Consider the following 18901-nt stretch of genomic DNA (forward strand, 5'->3'; position numbering starts at 1 on the left):
AGTTTCAGCAATTTATACATTTGTTATCATTTTGGACTAATTGACGCACATTTTACCATAAACACAATTTCATCCTTTTTTGCGTGTTTGATTCATTTAACGTCCATTCTTCTTTTTTTTTTATGATTATTTTTAAAGATTATAATTTATATATTTTATAAGTTTAAAAATGTTACTATAAAGAGTATTTTTTCCCTACATTTGTATTATCTATGAATTATAGTTTTTTTTGCATAAATTTAATCATCGTTTATTTTAGATATCCTTAAAGTTTTTATTTGTTAATTATATTTTCACTAAATATTATTATTAACCACACAAATTAATTAATTAATGTATCATTAATTTTATTTATTTATTTTAAAAATAACATCAACACTATTTAAGTTAATTAAATGATCATTTTCAATAATTTTAACCATCAAAATATATTTTTAACTATCTCCATAATTTGTGCTTCTAAAAATTTTAAAACCAGTTTAAGACAAGAGAAAAAGAAAAGAAAAAGGAAAGGAAACATAGATTAAAAAACAGATCGCTAATCTCTTGAGTTTTTAATAGCAGCAGATAGTTGTGAAGGTCACAGTTATTCAGGGGATGACTTTCCCCAAGCTGCTAAGGGATGTACATGACCTGCCACAACCAATCTGACTCGACCCGACTCAACTCGACTATATGTTAAAATCTCTGTCCTATACCTGAGTTAATATTCTAAACGTAGTTTAAACCTTTAGATCACTACAGAATATGTTCGTCCAAGGGTTGCACATGAATAAAAACATATAATTCGGCTTGTACGAACCTTCGTAGGTGTGTGTGAAAAGCTGGCGGGGTGCTTAACCGGTACGCGCATCGCGTTCGACAGCCAGCCAGTCAACTTTGAAAACCGCCACTTGGACTTCCCAAGAAAAGTAAAAGGAAGTCCAAGTACACCAAACCAACGCAAAAGACACGTTCGCAGCTCGAAAATCACCACCGTTTGCTGCAGAAATAAATTTCTGACTCAAATTCTCTAAAAAGAAAATATAACTCCTGCGTTTTATATTTGATAATATTGATATACCTGTGAAAAGTTGTGATTCCTTTTTGAAAGAGATTGAAAGAACAGAGGATTTTCATCAAGAAAATGGTTCAAATGAAAGAGTTGTATCCTTTTTACCGCTTTGTGAAAGCAATAGGTGGTTTATTTGTTTGCTTTTGTATATGTTATCATGGCCCGGTTGGTGATTGTCATTGAATCATAGTTCCATGGTTTTCACGGATTGAAATTTCCTTGAAATGGAAGGTATTTTTCACTGATTTTGATCCGTGAAGTTGATAGTTTCTGGTTGACGCAATAAAGTCAAGATTTTTGAGCAAAACTCGAGATGGGCTTTCCCAAAATTTGATGGGCATGATATTGTTTTTTATGATATCTTTGGATTGTTTTCTTTTCCTTAACCAGTGGATTTTTCTGAACTTGGGGTACATCGTAAAGTCGAATTGTTATGCCTTTGTCATTGGAAGAGGTGAACGTAAAATGATTATAAGGACTAGTTTGACTGTGTATTGGTAGATAAATCACTAGTTATTAATTTTTGCTGTTTTGATTGCAGTATCAAGTAGCTCAGATGTATATGGTGATGAAAATGCAACAACAGAACACCTCAGGGGATGAAGGGGTGGAGATATTGGAGAATAGACCTTTTCAAGATGATGAATTGGGAAAGGGTCAGTACACATTCAAAATATATAGGCTACAACGGTAATTTAAACAATATAATTAATTTGACCAATATCGTTTTGAGTTTCAGTTTATTTGTTATTTTGATGTCAAGATGTATTGGTGATCGTTAAGAGTAAGAACGAGTACTAGGCTTGTTGAAGTATGTTCAAGAGGTGAATGCCGATTATGTGTGCCTATATGTTTTGGAGTAATTTGTCTGGGAAATCGCCCTGAAGCACGGCCACTGCACTAGAATTCATCATTTTAGTTTGTTTTTAGTTTTGAATTTTTAAAAAAACATTGGTTTCATTTATTTCCACAAAATAGAACATTAGCGGTTTACCTTAACTATAGCACAAACAAGAAATCGAGACTACCTATTTGGCTTGACAAAATTTGCGACTTCTATTTGAACTTAGAGTATAATAGTGAGCCAGCTTAATCATTATTTCCATGATTTTCTTGTAGTTTTGTTCAATATGATAGTTTAATTATCTTTGCTTATGATGTCACCTGGTAACACATTTTAGCATTGGTCGTTAGTAGTCAGCACCGTCTGACTAACATTTCTAGTATGCAAAAGTTAATTATTTCTGGTCTTTAACGGTCTTGTTATTCAGAATTGAATCTCCATGGATATAACCGTGATTCATGTTGGATTCTCAATCATTTTTTTAATTCATTCCCCTGATTCTCTCCAGCAAAGCTCCTTCTTGGTTGACCTCATTTGCTCCATCTGATGCTCTTATCTTGCAAGAAGAAGCCTGGAATGCATTCCCAAGATGCAAATCAGGTTTTCCAATTTCTGTTTGTATCTTTATTTGTAAAATCTGTTGTCTACTCGACTTCTTCTTTTGCCTAAAAGTTCTATGTTTCTCTAAATGGCCTCCGATGCGAATTTCCCTCCCCGGGAATCAGTTATCAAGGTAAATATACCGTGACTTTTTCTGCCCTTTTTCACATTAGCAGGAGGATAAAGTTTTCATCAATGTTTTCTTTTTTAAATCTATCCCAGTGCCCATATTTCTCGAGGTTTATTCTGACCATCGAAACAATCCATAAGGAGGACAATGGGCTGTCTGAAAATGTAAGTTCGGACATCATTCTATATGACACGATTGGATTCTGATCTGGCCAGCGAGAAAAAAAACTATTAATACCTGATTAATCAGAATGAAGTTGTGCCTAATTACGTATTCTTTTTTGTGATTATCAACCATTAGGCTCATTGTCTCTCAAAAGAGCAACTAGCTACCAGGCAAGTAGAAATGATCGATATAGCCAATGATACAAGTGATTATTGGAGTCTCATAATTGGAAGTAGCGATTTCAAATTTTCTCAATTCCAATCAGCAAGTACTGGCCGCGGTCCACTTTTAGATGGATGGCAGGTTGGTAGCTCCTCTGTATCGCAAATTTTATTAATTTCCTATAGTGTGTGTTATATTTAACCCACCAGAGAGCAAACTGAACAAAAGTAAGAGAAGAAAAATGAGGTGCAACAACCTGGAAATATATTTGGGATGTTTATTTTATACGTTTGCTTTATTGTTTTCAACCAAGGTGTAGAACTTAAAGCAGTTCGGAAAATGGTTGGTCTTACACCGTAGTTAGTTTTATAGTATTTATTCTTGTGAACTGGAAAATATAGTCTAGTAAAAAACATTTCTGATAAAGAAGAAAATTTTCACCACTCCAGATATCCATAAACTTGGATTTTATATATTTTTGATTGAGGTAGTGTATACAAATACTTTAAAAAAGTAATTATGACCTTTTCCTTTACAAATTTGCAGAACTTTGTAGAGGAAAAATTCATAATAACTTTTTTTAAGCATTTGCAAACGCTGTCTAAATTAAGTGTTGTGGGTGATACGTACAATACAAAACTTCTCTATTTCCCGCCTTCCATTTTCTTGAATTAGAAGCTTCCAGTGAAATTTTTAGAAAAGAACTGAGAATTATGTCATGGAAAGATTAATAATGCATCACTCATGAACTTAGGTAAAAGGTTGCGTATAGTACTGAATTTCCTTTTGAAGTTTGGAGCCTATGGCTTAGTAATTTTTCTATGTTTCATCATACAAGCACCTGTTGATTCCCAGTCATCGAGTGATCAGCGAAGAGGTTTTTGTTCCTTCCATAAATATAACTAGTTAACATGTTGCAAGGACACCAAGATACCACGAAGCTACTGCATTGCACTAGCTGAGTTTATTTCGATTTTTTTTTCTTTGAAGTTTCTTGTGTTTCCGTCTGAGTTCCTAATGGAAATAATCCAGCTATGGCTGTTTCTCTTTTCGATGAAGCAGACAATTCCTAATATAGTTTGTCGATTATCCGTGGATCTCCAGGAAGTGTAAATCATGCCGTGAAAATCGGTTTATACACATGAAGCATAATTTTTGCTACAGGTTCTAAGTAGTGGAGATTCATTGACTGGTCTATTCTTGATATGCAGGACCAGTGTAATCCAGTTATGACAGCATACAAGTTGGTTACAATAGACGCCCCATACTGGGGCTTCGGTAGTAGACTCGAACAAGCTTTACTTGCGGTATGATTTTGCATTCCCAGTTACTTTTCTTACTTTCCTCATCTCAAACGTGTCTTGAAAGGAAGTGTTCAATAGCTTATTTTAAGTGTTTTCAAGCTTCTAGTTAATGAAATGTTTAGAAATTGTATGTATTAAAATAAGCTATCGCAAATACTACCTAAGGTTGTTTGATGATCCGCGAGTGTTTTCTTCCTCAAAAAATAAAATAAACAGACGTTGATTCCCCATTTTACTTTGTTATTAGAAATCCATGTTTTCTTGTTCCACATTGTGGAGTGCCTAATAAGCTTGAAGACTCTACTATTGGGTTTATGACCTAATTACACATTCTTTCTGAAATTTAATCACGCTGTTGCAGGGCGAAAGAGCACTTTTCCTCGAAAGCCATCGAAATTGTTTCGGTTGGATAGATGAGTGGTTTGGGCTCTCGATGGAAATGATGCGGGAGCTAGAGAAACAAAGCGACTCTTCGTTAAACAAGGTGGTAATCAGTTTTCCGAGCAATCTTGATTCTTTTTTAACGCAAGAGATACAAGTAGTTTCTTAAACCAATTTTGAGTTTGACTTATTTTGTATTGTGTATTTGTGTCAGTGTTATTATTTTCGGACTAACGTTGGTTCTGTTAACTTTGTTTGGTGTGCAGAAACTTGGTCGGGCTTGTTTAGTGGAAGACGAAGAAGATTTGGATGATATACTCACAAGTTCAAAATTGATTGATGTGGGTAGTGTTAAAGAGTGAATTCCTGGCCCTAGGTTTTATGAACAAAGTCTTTATTCAATTAATAATAATATTATTTTGATTTTGGCATTCTTTCTCATCGTTGAATATCTTGAGATACAAAGAATATAATGACTCAAATGGTCAAAAAGATGCTGCTATCGAAATTTGCAATCTTTCTTGAAAATAAAGAAAGATCACAGCTCCCGGTGAGTTGCAACACATCATATATTGTCCTCAGAAAAAGGAGTGCTGCTGCGAATACGAACAGATTGAATATCTCAAGAGTGTCGAACTCCACAAATCAATTCACTATTAATTCTGCCAGATGTGGGGAGAATCGAGCGATTCCCTTCTTTATTAGGATTAGGATGGCTGTAAACCACGATTTGATGTTGTGTTCATGAAAGTTCGAATTTTTTTTCCTACTTAATATATAAATTGAAAGGAAGGTCATAAACAATACAAAATATACAGGTAGCCTTTTTTCAGCCAAATCAAATAATACTAAAACTTGGAGAAAAAGCATATCAATAAAAAGTTCATATTCATCCCCTACATACTGAAGATATTGATTCAAGCCCAAGCAGTGACTCAAACTTGACTCCTTAAAAGTGTATTCTGCTGGGCCTTTCCTTCTCCATTCGAGTCTGGCCATACGGTTCGTCATTGTCCATTCGTTTGTTGTGCCTAAAGGCTGCACAGGCAACCACATAAACAATAACCAGTATAATTAACATGACGATGTTGATAACAGAGACCTTGCGCCAGCTCTTCTTAAGGCTTGCCAACACGCCAGCTTTACACGAGTCACAGTCATAACAAAGTTGCGACTGGTCGTTGCTCCATCGCTGGCAATCTGGGTCGTTTCCTGCTAGCCCTCCTCCGTCGGTCCAAAATGTCTCGTTGTTGTACGCAAATCCACATGAAGTAGGAGGTTTGCAACATCCGGACTGCATATGAAAGCCAAGGAGAAGCATTAGCTTGGATACATATATAGACACACGGATCACTTTATTAAGTGAGACATTTTAAACTGATGCCTAAAAAAAAGCAAAAGCAAATTTATATTTGAGTACCATTGTCAAAAAAGTGATTTTGAAGAAGCTGCCCATAAGTCCTAAAGAGTACGTTGTTACAAAGATTTTGTTTAATCCATGGAACAAAAGGTGATGTCATTCACGTATCCAAAATTTTTCAAAAGATCCAAGCAATGACATCAACATGGGAATCTTGAATCAAGTAAGAATGAGACTTTTGACTCGTTCATCAAATTGCAAAATGATTCCAAAATCAAGAAATCCCCTAAGGTGACATAATCAAAATTCCTTTTACAAGGACCACAAATTCTCAGCCTCATCAACATAGTGATCAGCATCATTGTAGCAAGTATGACGTATGACAAGTTTACTCATATCACACTAAAGATATTATGTTATCTGATAATGCAATAATCGATCGCATCAGCTCATTTGTCATAACTTATCTGACAGCTTCTTTTAGTTCCATAGACTGGTCTTTTTAAATCAGACTAATCAATCAAGTTGAAGCCCTAATAATAATGCTCTCGTTAATAAACAAAGCACGGACAACCGAGAAAAGCTATCATTATGTCAGTGCCGATGATATCGATAAAGCTCATAATATAAGCAAGACTAAAGTCCAGTACATCACGAACTCAATGAAAGTGCATGTAACAAATACTATACAGTCAAAACGATGGTCGTCTAGGTTACCTATTGCGGATGCCAGCTTCTCAGGGGAAGGGCTAGCGTTGAACTTAACTTCTAATACGTGCAAAATTCAATTATCTTTACAACAACCATCAGTTCGTGTATGAACAATTTAGATCAGCTTTCAAGAATAATAGTAGTTAAAAGATTGGCATAATTTACGACAAGTTCACTGCACAGTGGAACCCATGATCCCCACAATATGCATAATTTGATCATTAATCTATTCTATTCTATTTAATAATTCTACCACACTAGCTCATAGAATACTTGTGATGTTAGGATACAGCCTAGCTTCAAACTTAGAAAATAAGGCAACAATCATACTATGATTTAAGATATAAAAAAAGCACCCATTTCTTGGTCAAACCATTCCAGGAAAGTATGGAGAAAGTAACTGAGAATATTCATTCATCTGTGCTTTCTAATTTTTTAAAAACTTCCCCGACCCATAAAAATCTATACTATATTATAACGATGATAGTTGTACAACAATCACTTTGGTGCCGATCATGTGATTAAAAAATGACTATATGACCCGTAATCTAAAAAATCCTAACAAAATTCATAAAACACCATAACTTTTAAAAAGGCCAACTAATTATCCAACTTAAACACAGAAATCTTATTCAAGATCATGTTAAATGTTCCTAAAATCAATTCAATATCTAATCTTTCTCCGCAAAAATTATTTAACACTTACAAAACTATGTAAACAGAAAAAATAATTTAAAAGCACACAACACTTGCTTACAACTTTTCACCAAAGTAGAAAGATGGTTCATACGTCCACGTGAAAGAGATATCTTCTAAAACTCAATGAATTGCTTTAGCAATAATTTGATTAGAGGACAAGGAATAAAAGAAAAAAATGTCACATCATCGGACAAGGACTATAATTTTTCAATCTCCCACTCTGTTTCTATGAAGAAACTATTTCATATGATGTCAAAGTTCAAGATCATGAAGTCCGTGATTAGAAAACTCCAATTTCCACTCCCCCCCCCCCCCCTAATTAAAAGATGCTATTACAACATTTATTCTCGATTTTCTTGACCAACTTAAAAATCATCACTTTCAACTAGAAATTTGTCACTTCTCCAAGCTGATAATCAAATCCCAGAATAAATATCTTGTTTCTTGAACAAAATTACAAAAAAAAAAAATACAATAAAAGTATAGATATTTCTCTTGTTTTTGTTACCTCAATAGGGCTGAGTTTTCTTATATAGAACATTTCTGGAGCCTCCGGGAAACCCCCAACATTCCTCCGGATCCTTTTGCAGGCACGCGAATCCCTAATGCAAGAGCTAATCTTACTCCAGTAGCTCTCACTCGCCACGCGATCCTTCAACCAGCCCGAATAATCCCCCAAGTAGTACTCTAAGTACACCCGGTTCATGACGGGTTGACCCGATCCCTTGTCAGTGACAGCATAAGCGAAGATGATGAACCCAACGAGGGCGGCAATGATGAAGAACATGGCCCACAAGTAGAGGTACATGAGGAAGGTGTTGCGGTAGCACGCGCCGGCTAATCCCGCGAGCGAGACCACCATGATGGAGACACCGATGATGATGAGCGGCCACTGCAGGAACTTGAGGCAGTCGGTGTTGTTAGCGCGGCTGCTCAGCCATATCCCGCCGCCGAGGATCGGGATTGAAAGCAAGAAAGTCAGGAAGTTGAGGAATCCTATCAGGTTGTTGCCGGCTCTCATCTTTGATTAATATTACTCGTAGATTTAATGAGATTTTTTACTGCGTGTGTGTGTCAGCGTCTGTTCTTGGCAGTGAAGCTGTCTGAACTTGCGGGATATAAAAATGGACCGGAAGAGAAGGGGGACGCACGCACGCCTTGTCGTAAATAATCGACAAGTGTGCTGACCAAACTCACTATTAAATCTATTAATTTATCTAAACACGTAATCAATTTAATAATGTCCGATATTATATCAATAATTTCTTGATCTTTTCTATAATTTGACGAAATAGATTATTAATTTCTAAGTGAGACAACATAGTAAATAATTTAAAATAGATACAATAATTTAATAAAGATAAAAATACTGTGCATATGGAGGGAACTTTGTAATTTACACAAAATTTAAATGTAAAGCATAAAATTCTCATTCATTAAAAATTAATTATTTTAATTTACTTATATCTGATTGAGACCATCAGATGATTTTCAATGAAGGAATTATTAAATCAAATTATACTAATTAAATTGTCTTTCATGGGTGGCTTATGATTGAGTGCAACTAAATTAAATTAATTATAGTTAAATAAAATTTTGACAAAAACTCCACGTACCTACTTGTCTTAGGGGTATTATGAATATGATAGAAGCTAATAAATTGACTAATTAAAGAGTATATTCGAGAAATTGTCAAGTCATTTAATTACTATTCCAACTGTGCTGAGTGCTAAACCAGCACATTGTGTTTGCCTCACAGAATGTTCGATGAATCAGCCACCAAAGGATACTTTTTGAATATGTACTCGAGCAGAAAAGTTGTCTCAAAATTTATAGAGATCATGTTTATGTTGTGCTCGAAAGCTTAGCTATAGTCATTCAAGTTATCATGTAACACCGCATCCAAATGAAACATATGTCTAATTGAAATATTATAAAGTATGATATGGAGATCGGTGTTTGTAATCCTTTCTTTTGAATCTTTTCTGCTAATATTGGGGTTTTTCATTATTTTCCAAGAAAATCTTGTCCAACACAGTGCCGAGCATAGCCGGCCTTCTCGGTGATGGAACATACGCACGCGTGCGGCCGGCGGAGAAACTGTATATCGATTCTTCTCCCATCCTACAAATATCAGTATAAAAATCTCCTAAGGAAAAATATCAATCCATTAATCACAAATCTCCTGTTAAAACGCAAATTTTTTCCCCAAGAAAATGTTCATGTTTTATTTTTAAAACTCACATACTATAATCGGCAAGAGATTTTGGACTTTCCAATTATCAATAAAAAAATAGTTAACTCGCCTACCTTTGGCCCACCACATATTTTGGCTACACGTATAAGAATTATATACGGGAAAATGGTGAAAGTCGTCGGTAGATGGATAAGTCGTCCTTTAAGTCATCTTTATATATATATATATATACCAAAACCAAATCAAATTAAGCTAGGTGGGACTAGATTGAGACTGAATGACGTTATTTTATGAAATCATTTCAGGAATAAATTTTGTAAATAGAACTTCAACTCGATCGTCTGGTCTAATAAAAAAATATTATATTTATGTCAAAAATAATAATTTTTTTAATGCAATTATATCATTCTTGGAATCAATTTTGTAAAACAGAACTTCAACTCGATCGTCTCGTCTAATGAAAAAACATTATATTTATGTCAAAAATAATATTAATTTTTTCGATGCAATTATGTACCGCATTTTCAAAATTATTACTTTCTCCAAACATATTGTACATGCAGCAAAAGACCAAAAAGGTCACGAACAGAAACATTTTCGAATAGAAAACCCTACCATAGATTCTACGTACATACATATCCGAAAAACACCTGTTCATTTTTTCAGCGTGTATATCTAAGAACTTATTGTACACAAGATTACCAAAGAAAAGTAGCCACTCAATCCTACGTCCATCAAACCCTAGCAATCTGAATTATCTATCACCACATCAAAACAAAAAGAATCAGTGATCATAAATGTAAAGAAGATGAGAAATCGATGGCATGCAATCAGAGTCTCCGAACCTGAAATTGATGTATCAGACAAAGCTAATGCCTGAGGACTTAGCACGCATGCATGCAGCACTTTGAATAATGTCAGCTCATACGATGCAATAACAATTCAGATCTGCTCTCCCCTCAAAACCCACGTGTTAGCAATCTGATGGCCGGGGTCCCCATGTAAGAAACAGAGAGAAGACGACGGGTCGTGACGTTGGAGATCCAAACACACATAGGTTTTCTTGACATAAATATTTAGTTCGAAAAATAAAATCACAAATAGTATGAATCCAAACCGATGTACGTAGGTTTGTTTGATTTGATTATAAATAATTTATGGTCTAACTTAATTTATTATTATATATAATAAAACCAATAAATATGGCTTGCTTCAAACTTTCATAATCGAACCACATATATTTAACAGTAGCCCTACAATTAACAACGGCCAAAAACTCTTCTAAATCTCCAGATTATAGATGAGTGGTATTAAACCTCTTCGAAATCTTGGAATTTAGGAGCAAATTCAAACAACTTTTATTACCAGAGTTTTTGCATCCATCATCTTTTTAATTCTATTAAAAGCGCATTTAGCAAGTTTAACTACCAAAACCGCTTCAATTAAGCATAAGAGCGCTAGCGTTTACGCTAGTTAATCGGTAAATAACCAATAATGAGTTCATACTCAGTAATATAAACAAGGGTACTATATTAATTAGTATTACCATGCAATGAGAACAAGGATTGTGCTTTGTTTCGTATGTCAAAAAGCCACTATATAAAATGAGCATTTGCTTATACGTACAATCCAACCGGATATGTGCATTGATTACTTCAACATAAAACACATCAAAAACTTGCTTTAATTTTTTCCTGGTAATATAAACATTAAGTTGTTATATATTTAAGATATATTTGACCATATTTTTTTCAAAAGAGTATCAAAATACTTTTATTCAAAAGCATGCAGAAGAATTTTGAAATAATTTTTATATAAAAATTATTCATGAAACTTTTTTTTAAGCTTGCATATATAAACTAAATTAATCCAAACTAATATATCTAAATATTCTTTGATTTTATAAAATTTTCTAACATTTCTTGGCAATCTAACCTTCAAAAATCCAACAAAAATAAATATTAAAAATTGTAAAAAATTCATATATAATTAAAATGCTGATAATTTTTTTTAAAATTCGAATACTTTCATTGCTCGTTCCTAACTAGCTTAAATCCTATTATCTTTCCACCAACGTCGTTAGATACATGTGTGGCATTGACTCTACGATTGCATGCTCCATGACAAAAGCAAATACTCACTCACTTTAATGGATAAAACAACGGTTACAAATTTACCAACAAGAAAGTCTTACAAGCAACAAGAAAAATAAGCACCCGAATTTATGTCTTTCTATCCATTATTTATACGTACCCATTTTCTCATTTGAATCATCGTCAAGGATCTTGTCTTAAAAAATACTTAGGGTTTTTACTTTTAATTTTTCTTAATGGATTTGTTCATGAATGCAAACATGATTGAGGTTCATGTGTTGTTGGTTGGGAATGATGTGGTTAGCCTTATTGAGACTAGTAAATTGCTAGAGTTCAACTCATACAAAGGTAATTAATACCTAGAAATTCACGATCTTGGGATTCGAGATTTGATTTTTTTTCCCTTCAAACATTTGATTTGTTCTTCGAATCTCATTTGTAATGTCGAGTTTTTGTGGAAAAAAAGAGAGGGAAATTTTGAGATCTCTATCTCTCGAATTGATAGCAATTTCGAATTGTTAAATTTGATTATTTGTTTGAATCTTTTATTTTAATTGGAAAACATGGGGAGATTTTACTTTAAACTAAGGCCGAAGATCGTTATATATGTATATATGACATGATTTAATTAGTATCGGGTATCACGATGGTAACTTAAATCTGTGTTTCCCGCACTTTTTGTTTGTCTTGAATTTTCATCATTTGTTGATTGAATTTTTCAACAAGCACATGAGGAATTTTGAATCGAAAAAATTGGTTTGATTACAAATTGGATATATAGCACGATCTTTTATTGATCATCAGGATCGGGAAATTATATTTCCTGTTCTTTTTTATTCGATTTATTCATAACCTGATAATTGATTCTTTCAGCCAGCCTCTTCGAGTATTTCAAATTAAAACACATGAGAAATTTTGAGATTTAACGTAATCGAAAAACCGTTTGGAAGAATAGGATTTTTTCAATTAGGTCGAGCCTCGTGATTGCTAACTTACATCTTTGTTTCCCGCAATTTTTATTTGTTTTATTTATATTGTCATCATTCGCTAGATTCTTTAGCTTGTTTGAATATTCCAAGCTATTGCACATGAGAAAATTTTGGATTTACCATGTCTACTCGATTCTTAACTGCTAATTCAAAATCTTTAATCTTTGAAGAAAGATGGCTAATTGAGTTTTAGCATAATTCATTAATATATATGATTTTATATACCCGACTGTTAGGACCAATGAAATCCAGATATCTCTACACTGGTATGATATTGTCCACTTTGGGTTTTAACCCTCATGGTTTGCTTTTGGAACCACCCAAAAGCCTCATACCAATGGAGATATCATTCCATCTTTATAAACCCACGATCTTTCTCTAGATCTTCCAATGTGGGACTTTGGTTGCATCCCAACACCGACGGCATGATTATGACAATAATCTATGACTCTTTTTATTTGATTTTTTTTTCTTCCTTCTCTTTTTTATCCGTGTTTGAACTATATTATTTCATGTACACACGTTATGGATACTAGAAAATCGGTGTTAATGCTCATTCATAAAACGATAAATTTTATTTTCATTATTAATTCTTTTTATATTTTATACCATGGAAGACTAAGATGAATCCACTTGTTATTTATTTGAATGTTTCACTTTACTTTATCTAATGCAAATCATTCCATTTTTTGAGCGTATTTATATATGCCAGATCCCGTAACATGAATAGTATATTTCTAATAATTAATATCCACACAAACATATGCATTCATAATATTTAGTTACTCCTTTTCTTATTTCAAGAGTATTTGAGTTTTGAAGAACTAATCTGAACTTTTCAACGTATATGAATGAATACAGTTACGGCAGTTCGAGTGGCAGCCATCGCTTCATCTCTGTTGGTTAAAGAAAAGGTGAAGTACGATGTTGTGATGGTTGATGTAAGCTCTTCCGATGCACAAGGATTTCAGCTTGCACACGACGCGATCCACATGGGTTACACTGTCATTTGTAAGTGTTAATCTATATACATGTATGTATGTATGTGAGCGCGCGCACGCATAGATACATAAATATATATATGCAAATAGATAAGCACACACTGATAAATATATATCTAGTGCAGTGGATGTGCAAGTTTAAATAAATTTCTTTGCGGTACTATTTTACATGTGTTAAATAATTTTTGCACAAAAGATTTTGAGATTTCATCAAAATTATGAGTTTAACAATGTTGAATTGCGATTTTTTATTTGCGATCAAATGTAGTGATGTCTGATAACCCGAATGCGATGTTGGTGAAGTGTGCCATAGAGGATGGTGCGTTCATGTTCATTCAAAAACCAGCCTCTATGGAAGTGTTGAAGTACCTTTGGCAACATGTGCTCAGGGAGAACACCCGAAAAACCATAGAAAAGGCTAGATTTAGAGAAATGATAAGCACCGTTGAGAGCTCAAACTTCATCTTGAACAGTGGACGGAATGTGATCCATCCCAACAACATTGAAGCCAACATCAGTGTGCACGAACTTGGATCAAGAAATCCGGTGTATAAAAACGGGTTGGAGGGTTTTAGATTTGGATCGGAGGATGACACCGCGGTTGATAAGAGCAAGAAGCCGAAGATCTGCACAGAATGGACTCAAGACCTTCACGAGAAATTCGTCGAGGCGGTCAAGGAGCTTGGTGAAGGAAGTATGTACTCTCATCTTCTTGCACAAAATTGGCACATGCACGTTGATTTCATGTGGTTGTTTAATTTATCATTAATCTCATAATTACTAATGAACTTGCTTTGAGAAAGGTATTAGGGAGCGATTTCATAAATTTCTTGGATAAAAGAAAAATTAGACTATAGAATCTTATCACAAACCATTTTTGTTCGGTTTAACATTAATTAATAGCTAACATGGATTTGAACATGCATTTGATGTTTTGAGTAGGATGTTTTCCTAGAGACATTCTTGAGCTAATGAACGTGCCTGGTTTGAAGAGAATGCAAGTTGCCAGCCATCTTCAGGTTTGGTTGCTTTCTTACTCGCATGCTTAAATTAAATTATATATTCTCACTTTTCATTTTATTTATTATTCGAATTTTATTAAACAATATATTCAACCATATAAATTTTCAATATTATTTTCATAAATTGTTCATTTTTATATTTCAATAATCAAGTTAATTATGTGTCATGACACTCACGTTTTTGCTTTTCTTTTGCGTCATGGCAGAAGTGTCGTCAAGGTTGGAAACCTACACAAGAACGCAACCAAGATGGTTCAGTACCTTCCACGAGCAACGGTTCGAACTCGCACGGCCATTCGAAGCCGAAAAGGCGTGGATCATACCCTCGTGTAGCCAAGGGTGCTCAACCTAAATTCCTCGTTAGAAGTAAGGAAAAAAATGAGCAAGCTCCTCCAGCGAAAGTCGTGGAAGATCCCATCGGTTCAATCGAACCAGATAACATGAGACAGAATATTGAGATATCTGATACTGCTTCAAACAAGAACATTAATGTCAACGTGAATGAAAATTCCACCAACAACCTGAACGGAAAAATGATAGTCCAGTCGAACCATGAGAGCTGGACGATTCCATTCGATGACTCCTTCGATTTCGCCCTCGATAATTTTGATGGATCAATGAATCAGATAGATTATAACTTTGAAGGGTTTGGTTTCGATAAGAATTTCTGCCAGGTTGGTATTTCTACCTAGCTAGTCTATTCTCAAACCATTACTATTCAACTTTAGCTTTAGCTAAAATGCATGTATTTTGCTGACAGAATGTTTCTGCTGATGAGGAAGAACCTGGAAGCTTTTGGCGTTCATTCCTTTCAAATTTCTCAAGTGACTAAAGATTCGAACAAGACAGATATTACGTACGAGCATGGACATGAAGAAAATACATGTAAATATATAAAATTTGATGTGATGTAATAATTAAAGGCGGCGCTTTAATTGTATTTGTTAGAGATCGGGGGACGATGATTTTTACCCCTAACAATATATTAATTATTTTTATGATATTTTATTGACATGTAATAGCATGTACGTAATAATTGCGGAGCTAGAAATTTTAAGAGGGGGACGAAATTGAATTTTTTGAAATAATTAATAATTTAAAATTTAAAAACATAAATATATTATTTAACATTTATTGACAAATAAATAATGATAAAAAAATAATTCTTGACTCCTATCATAAAAGAAAAGTTGATTTTAGCGGGGGAAAAAATCTTACTTTGATATAATAAAAATTTAAACTTGTTGTTTAAAATATTAGAAGTAATTATATTAAAGTTTTTACGATATTTAAAATACTAAAACTAAAATTTTAATCATTCTAGAGCAAATATTAAAATAGAAAGATAAAAATCAGAAATGATGTATACAAAAAAAATGATGTATACAAAAAACATTTTCTGTTTACATGTCTATATTATGCTCGAGTTTTTCATATGATTTTAAATTAATAAGTGATTGAATTAATATTAAAAGTGTGAACAAAATCTGTATCCATATAATTAACGAATATAGGACGCATATTTTTAAATAAAATTTAAGAGATTTATAAATTTTTAAAATTGAGGGCCCGAAAGGATACCTCATACCTCTAACAAATGAGAGAAAAAACAAATCTCATTTTTTTAAAAAAACTGTTTCATGACTCAAACTCACGCCTTTTAATATATTTAAATAGTATTTATAAATGTTCAAAAAATAATCATATATATAATTTTTTACAAATTCGTAAAGAATTTTTTTTGTCATAATCTATAGACTGTTATTGATGCAATTAAAAACCAACCACGTCCAAATTGTAGGACACCCGACTCCTTTCCAAAAATAATCATACATTTTGTTCTATTTTATTTATTCAATAGCGAAATGTCAAATTAAGTCCTGGAAATGTTTTGTTATTTAAACTGATAATATCGTAACCATCTCAGCAACATCTGAGGGTCAATACTCAATAACATGCGTAGTATCATCTCCTTCACCTGATCACCCCACCTTATACCAATTGTGTTTTATCAACCAATATCAATTTCGGTTGCATGATAGTTAGCAAAACAATCTTCTGAAAACTAATCTCCTCAAATATATTTGGAGATAGTTATTTCTTAAAAGATGAGGGTGGTGTCAACCTTGAGATTTTCGGCCTTGAACAAGTCCGTCCTTGCGAAGGTGATATCGAAGATGCATGCAAGGAAAATACCATAAGATTGTTTTGCTAATAGTAAAAACAGCAGCTCATTCAACAGAACTTATAATTCCATAAAACACCATATGCTACTTGGCCATCTCATAACCAAAGAAAAGAAAAGAAAAGTCTTGAGCAAACAAGCAAACAATTATCAAGAAGTCAAAAGGCCTGGTAACAGATCCTCAGTACCCACCCTTGAGATCATTCACCACATCATATGGGATCGGAGTGACCGTTTCGAGAGTAGCACCTTCCACCATAAAACCAGGTTTTGGCCCTTCTGGCTGTCTTTTGGTGCTGATAATCTTGCCTTCTGCTTTTGCCTCGGCCTTCAGTTGATCATTCTTCCTGATCCTCTGCAGGATTTCCTCATGGCACCGCGATGGCTGGACGTGTTCCACACGTACATGAATTCTCTTTTTTATGATTCTGTTACCAACCTTGATTCGATAAACATCACATTGTGCATCAGTTCAACGGCCGGTTTAGGGTCAAATGAACAGGAAACATATGGATGAGTTAGAACACAAAAATGAGTAAGTAGAAACATTAACTTGATTTATGATTTGTTAAACTAAATATAAATTCAAGAGAATTCAATTTTCTTCTCTGTACAACTTGGACTACAAATAAATGAGACTATCTTAGCTAAAGGTTTCTATTGGCCTGAGTCACAAATGGTTCTGAGAGGTTCACAGCAACAGTCAATCACTACAAGCAGCATATACCATAACAGCACTAGAACACAGTTTACTTCAATTTTGATCCACAAGCATGATATGCACATCGATTAAATAAACCAAAATCGACTAATCCCATTTAAAACGTAATTTAGCATACAAAAATTCACTGTTCGGACCTGTTTGTTGACTTCGACTCCAATGGCGCGCTTGGTGACGTTCCAGACGCGACCAGTTCGTCCATGGTAGTATTTGTGCGGCATGCCTTTGTGAATCGATCCATTAACCTTGACATCAACGTAATCCCCAATTTTGTAGATCCGAAGATAGGTTGACAGATGAGTTGGACCCTTCTTCCTGAACGGCCTCGCGAATAGATCCCGAGTGCGCGCCCTAAGACCGTGACCCGCCGGCATCTTTGGATTTCGACGGTCTCTGTGTGTACCAACTACCAAGCTAAGGCTAGGGTTAGGGGATTGTGGAACTAAAGCCAATCTTGCAAGTATGGGCCGGACTTTTATTGGGCCGAATGCTTTTAAAAGATCACAGGCCATCTTTTATATGATTATATTTTCTATATTATCCCTATACTATATTATTAAATATAAAAAAATGTTCAAAAAATATATATAAATAATTATTTTAGATAATTTATTTCAGGGTAAATGATTATGAAAAAAATCACTCCACCAAAAATATAATCAATGAATGGAAGGGATACAGTAATTTTCGCTTTTATTATTATTATTTTTAAAACATTTATTATTATTTTGGTTACATAAGTACAATTATTATTATTAAAAAATATATAAATTGGGTGTATCCACTATTACACAGCCGATATATCGAATAACGTCTAAAACCATTTATAAAAATCTTTCATCTCCGTGAAGTTGATAGAATAGATGAGCATTTGATCAATAATCAGAAGTTCGATTTTTTTATCCACGAGTTTAAAAGAATTTATTATACAAAATTTGTTCAATATAATGATTTGTAAGTGATTTCATTAAAGTGGACCAGAGGAGTGACCTACACATTTGGGGCTGCACATATTGTCATAAGCCCAGTTGTCTTAGGCCCAATATTTTGCTTAATGCAAAGAGAAGGGAGAAGAAATCAGACAGTTCTAATACGTCGCTGTTAGCGACGGTTGGGCCAAACCGTCTCCGATCTACTTTGGCGACGGTTTATTAACAAAGCTATTGGCGACGGTTTAACTCTAAAGCGTCGCTAATGACGACATTTTAACTCAAAACCGTCGCTATTAGCGACGGTACTTCATGAAACGTTGCTACTGTCGACAGGTTTTATCATAAACCGTC

General features: G+C 34.0%; 3 protein-coding genes and 1 long non-coding RNA gene across 4 annotated transcripts; 2 read left to right on the plus strand and 2 right to left on the minus strand.

Annotated features, from left to right (window-relative positions):
- Nucleotides 1-465: 465 nt before the first annotated feature.
- On the plus strand, nt 466-5362 carry LOC140842441 (uncharacterized). Its single transcript, XM_073210357.1, has 11 exons — nt 466-1146; nt 1478-1508; nt 1596-1744; nt 2407-2498; nt 2624-2631; nt 2721-2792; nt 2929-3096; nt 4167-4262; nt 4621-4743; nt 4907-4978; nt 5309-5362. Exons 1-11 carry the CDS (start codon nt 1127-1129, stop codon nt 5360-5362), a joined length of 885 nt encoding a protein of 294 aa, XP_073066458.1. The 5' UTR covers nt 466-1126.
- Nucleotides 5347-8569, minus strand: LOC140842440 (tetraspanin-3-like). The gene is made up of 2 exons (XM_073210356.1): nt 7919-8569; nt 5347-5934 (listed from the first exon to the last, which is right to left on the minus strand). The coding sequence occupies exons 1-2, from the start codon at nt 8429-8431 to the stop codon at nt 5590-5592; spliced, it is 858 nt and encodes a 285-aa protein (XP_073066457.1). The 5' UTR covers nt 8432-8569; the 3' UTR covers nt 5347-5589.
- A 5691-nt stretch (nt 8570-14260) lies between these two features.
- LOC140803823 (uncharacterized) lies at nt 14261-15046 on the plus strand. The gene is made up of 3 exons (XR_012111937.1): nt 14261-14384; nt 14633-14709; nt 14919-15046. It is a non-coding gene; the product is annotated as an uncharacterized lncRNA (long non-coding RNA).
- A 1859-nt stretch (nt 15047-16905) lies between these two features.
- On the minus strand, nt 16906-18057 carry LOC140842442 (large ribosomal subunit protein eL21z/eL21y-like). Its single transcript, XM_073210358.1, has 2 exons — nt 17756-18057; nt 16906-17336 (listed from the first exon to the last, which is right to left on the minus strand). Exons 1-2 carry the CDS (start codon nt 17990-17992, stop codon nt 17079-17081), a joined length of 495 nt encoding a protein of 164 aa, XP_073066459.1. The 5' UTR covers nt 17993-18057; the 3' UTR covers nt 16906-17078.
- Nucleotides 18058-18901: the final 844 nt, after the last annotated feature.

This window comes from Primulina eburnea, chromosome 10 (genome assembly GCF_022965805.1).
Source record: "Primulina eburnea isolate SZY01 chromosome 10, ASM2296580v1, whole genome shotgun sequence".
NCBI lineage: Eukaryota > Viridiplantae > Streptophyta > Magnoliopsida > Lamiales > Gesneriaceae > Primulina > Primulina eburnea.

Excerpts from the sequence above, each read along its gene's own strand:
- LOC140842442 (XM_073210358.1), bottom strand. The coding sequence starts at position 17,992 with ATGCCGGCGGGTCACGGTCTTAGGGCGCGCACTCGGGATCTATTCGCG. Across the intron at positions 17,337-17,755 it reads GAGTCGAAGTCAACAAACAG|GTTGGTAACAGAATCATAAA; the intron begins GTCCGAACAGTG and ends TATCGAATCAAG.
- LOC140842441 (XM_073210357.1), top strand. The coding sequence starts at position 1,127 with ATGGTTCAAATGAAAGAGTT. Across the intron at positions 1,509-1,595 it reads TGCCTTTGTCATTGGAAGAG|TATCAAGTAGCTCAGATGTA; the intron begins GTGAACGTAAAA and ends TTTTGATTGCAG. Across the intron at positions 4,744-4,906 it reads GCGACTCTTCGTTAAACAAG|AAACTTGGTCGGGCTTGTTT; the intron begins GTGGTAATCAGT and ends TTTGGTGTGCAG.
- LOC140842440 (XM_073210356.1), bottom strand. The coding sequence starts at position 8,431 with ATGAGAGCCGGCAACAACCTGATAGGATTCCTCAACTTCCTGACTTTC. Across the intron at positions 5,935-7,918 it reads GAAAACTCAGCCCTATTGAG|TCCGGATGTTGCAAACCTCC; the intron begins GTAACAAAAACA and ends TTTCATATGCAG.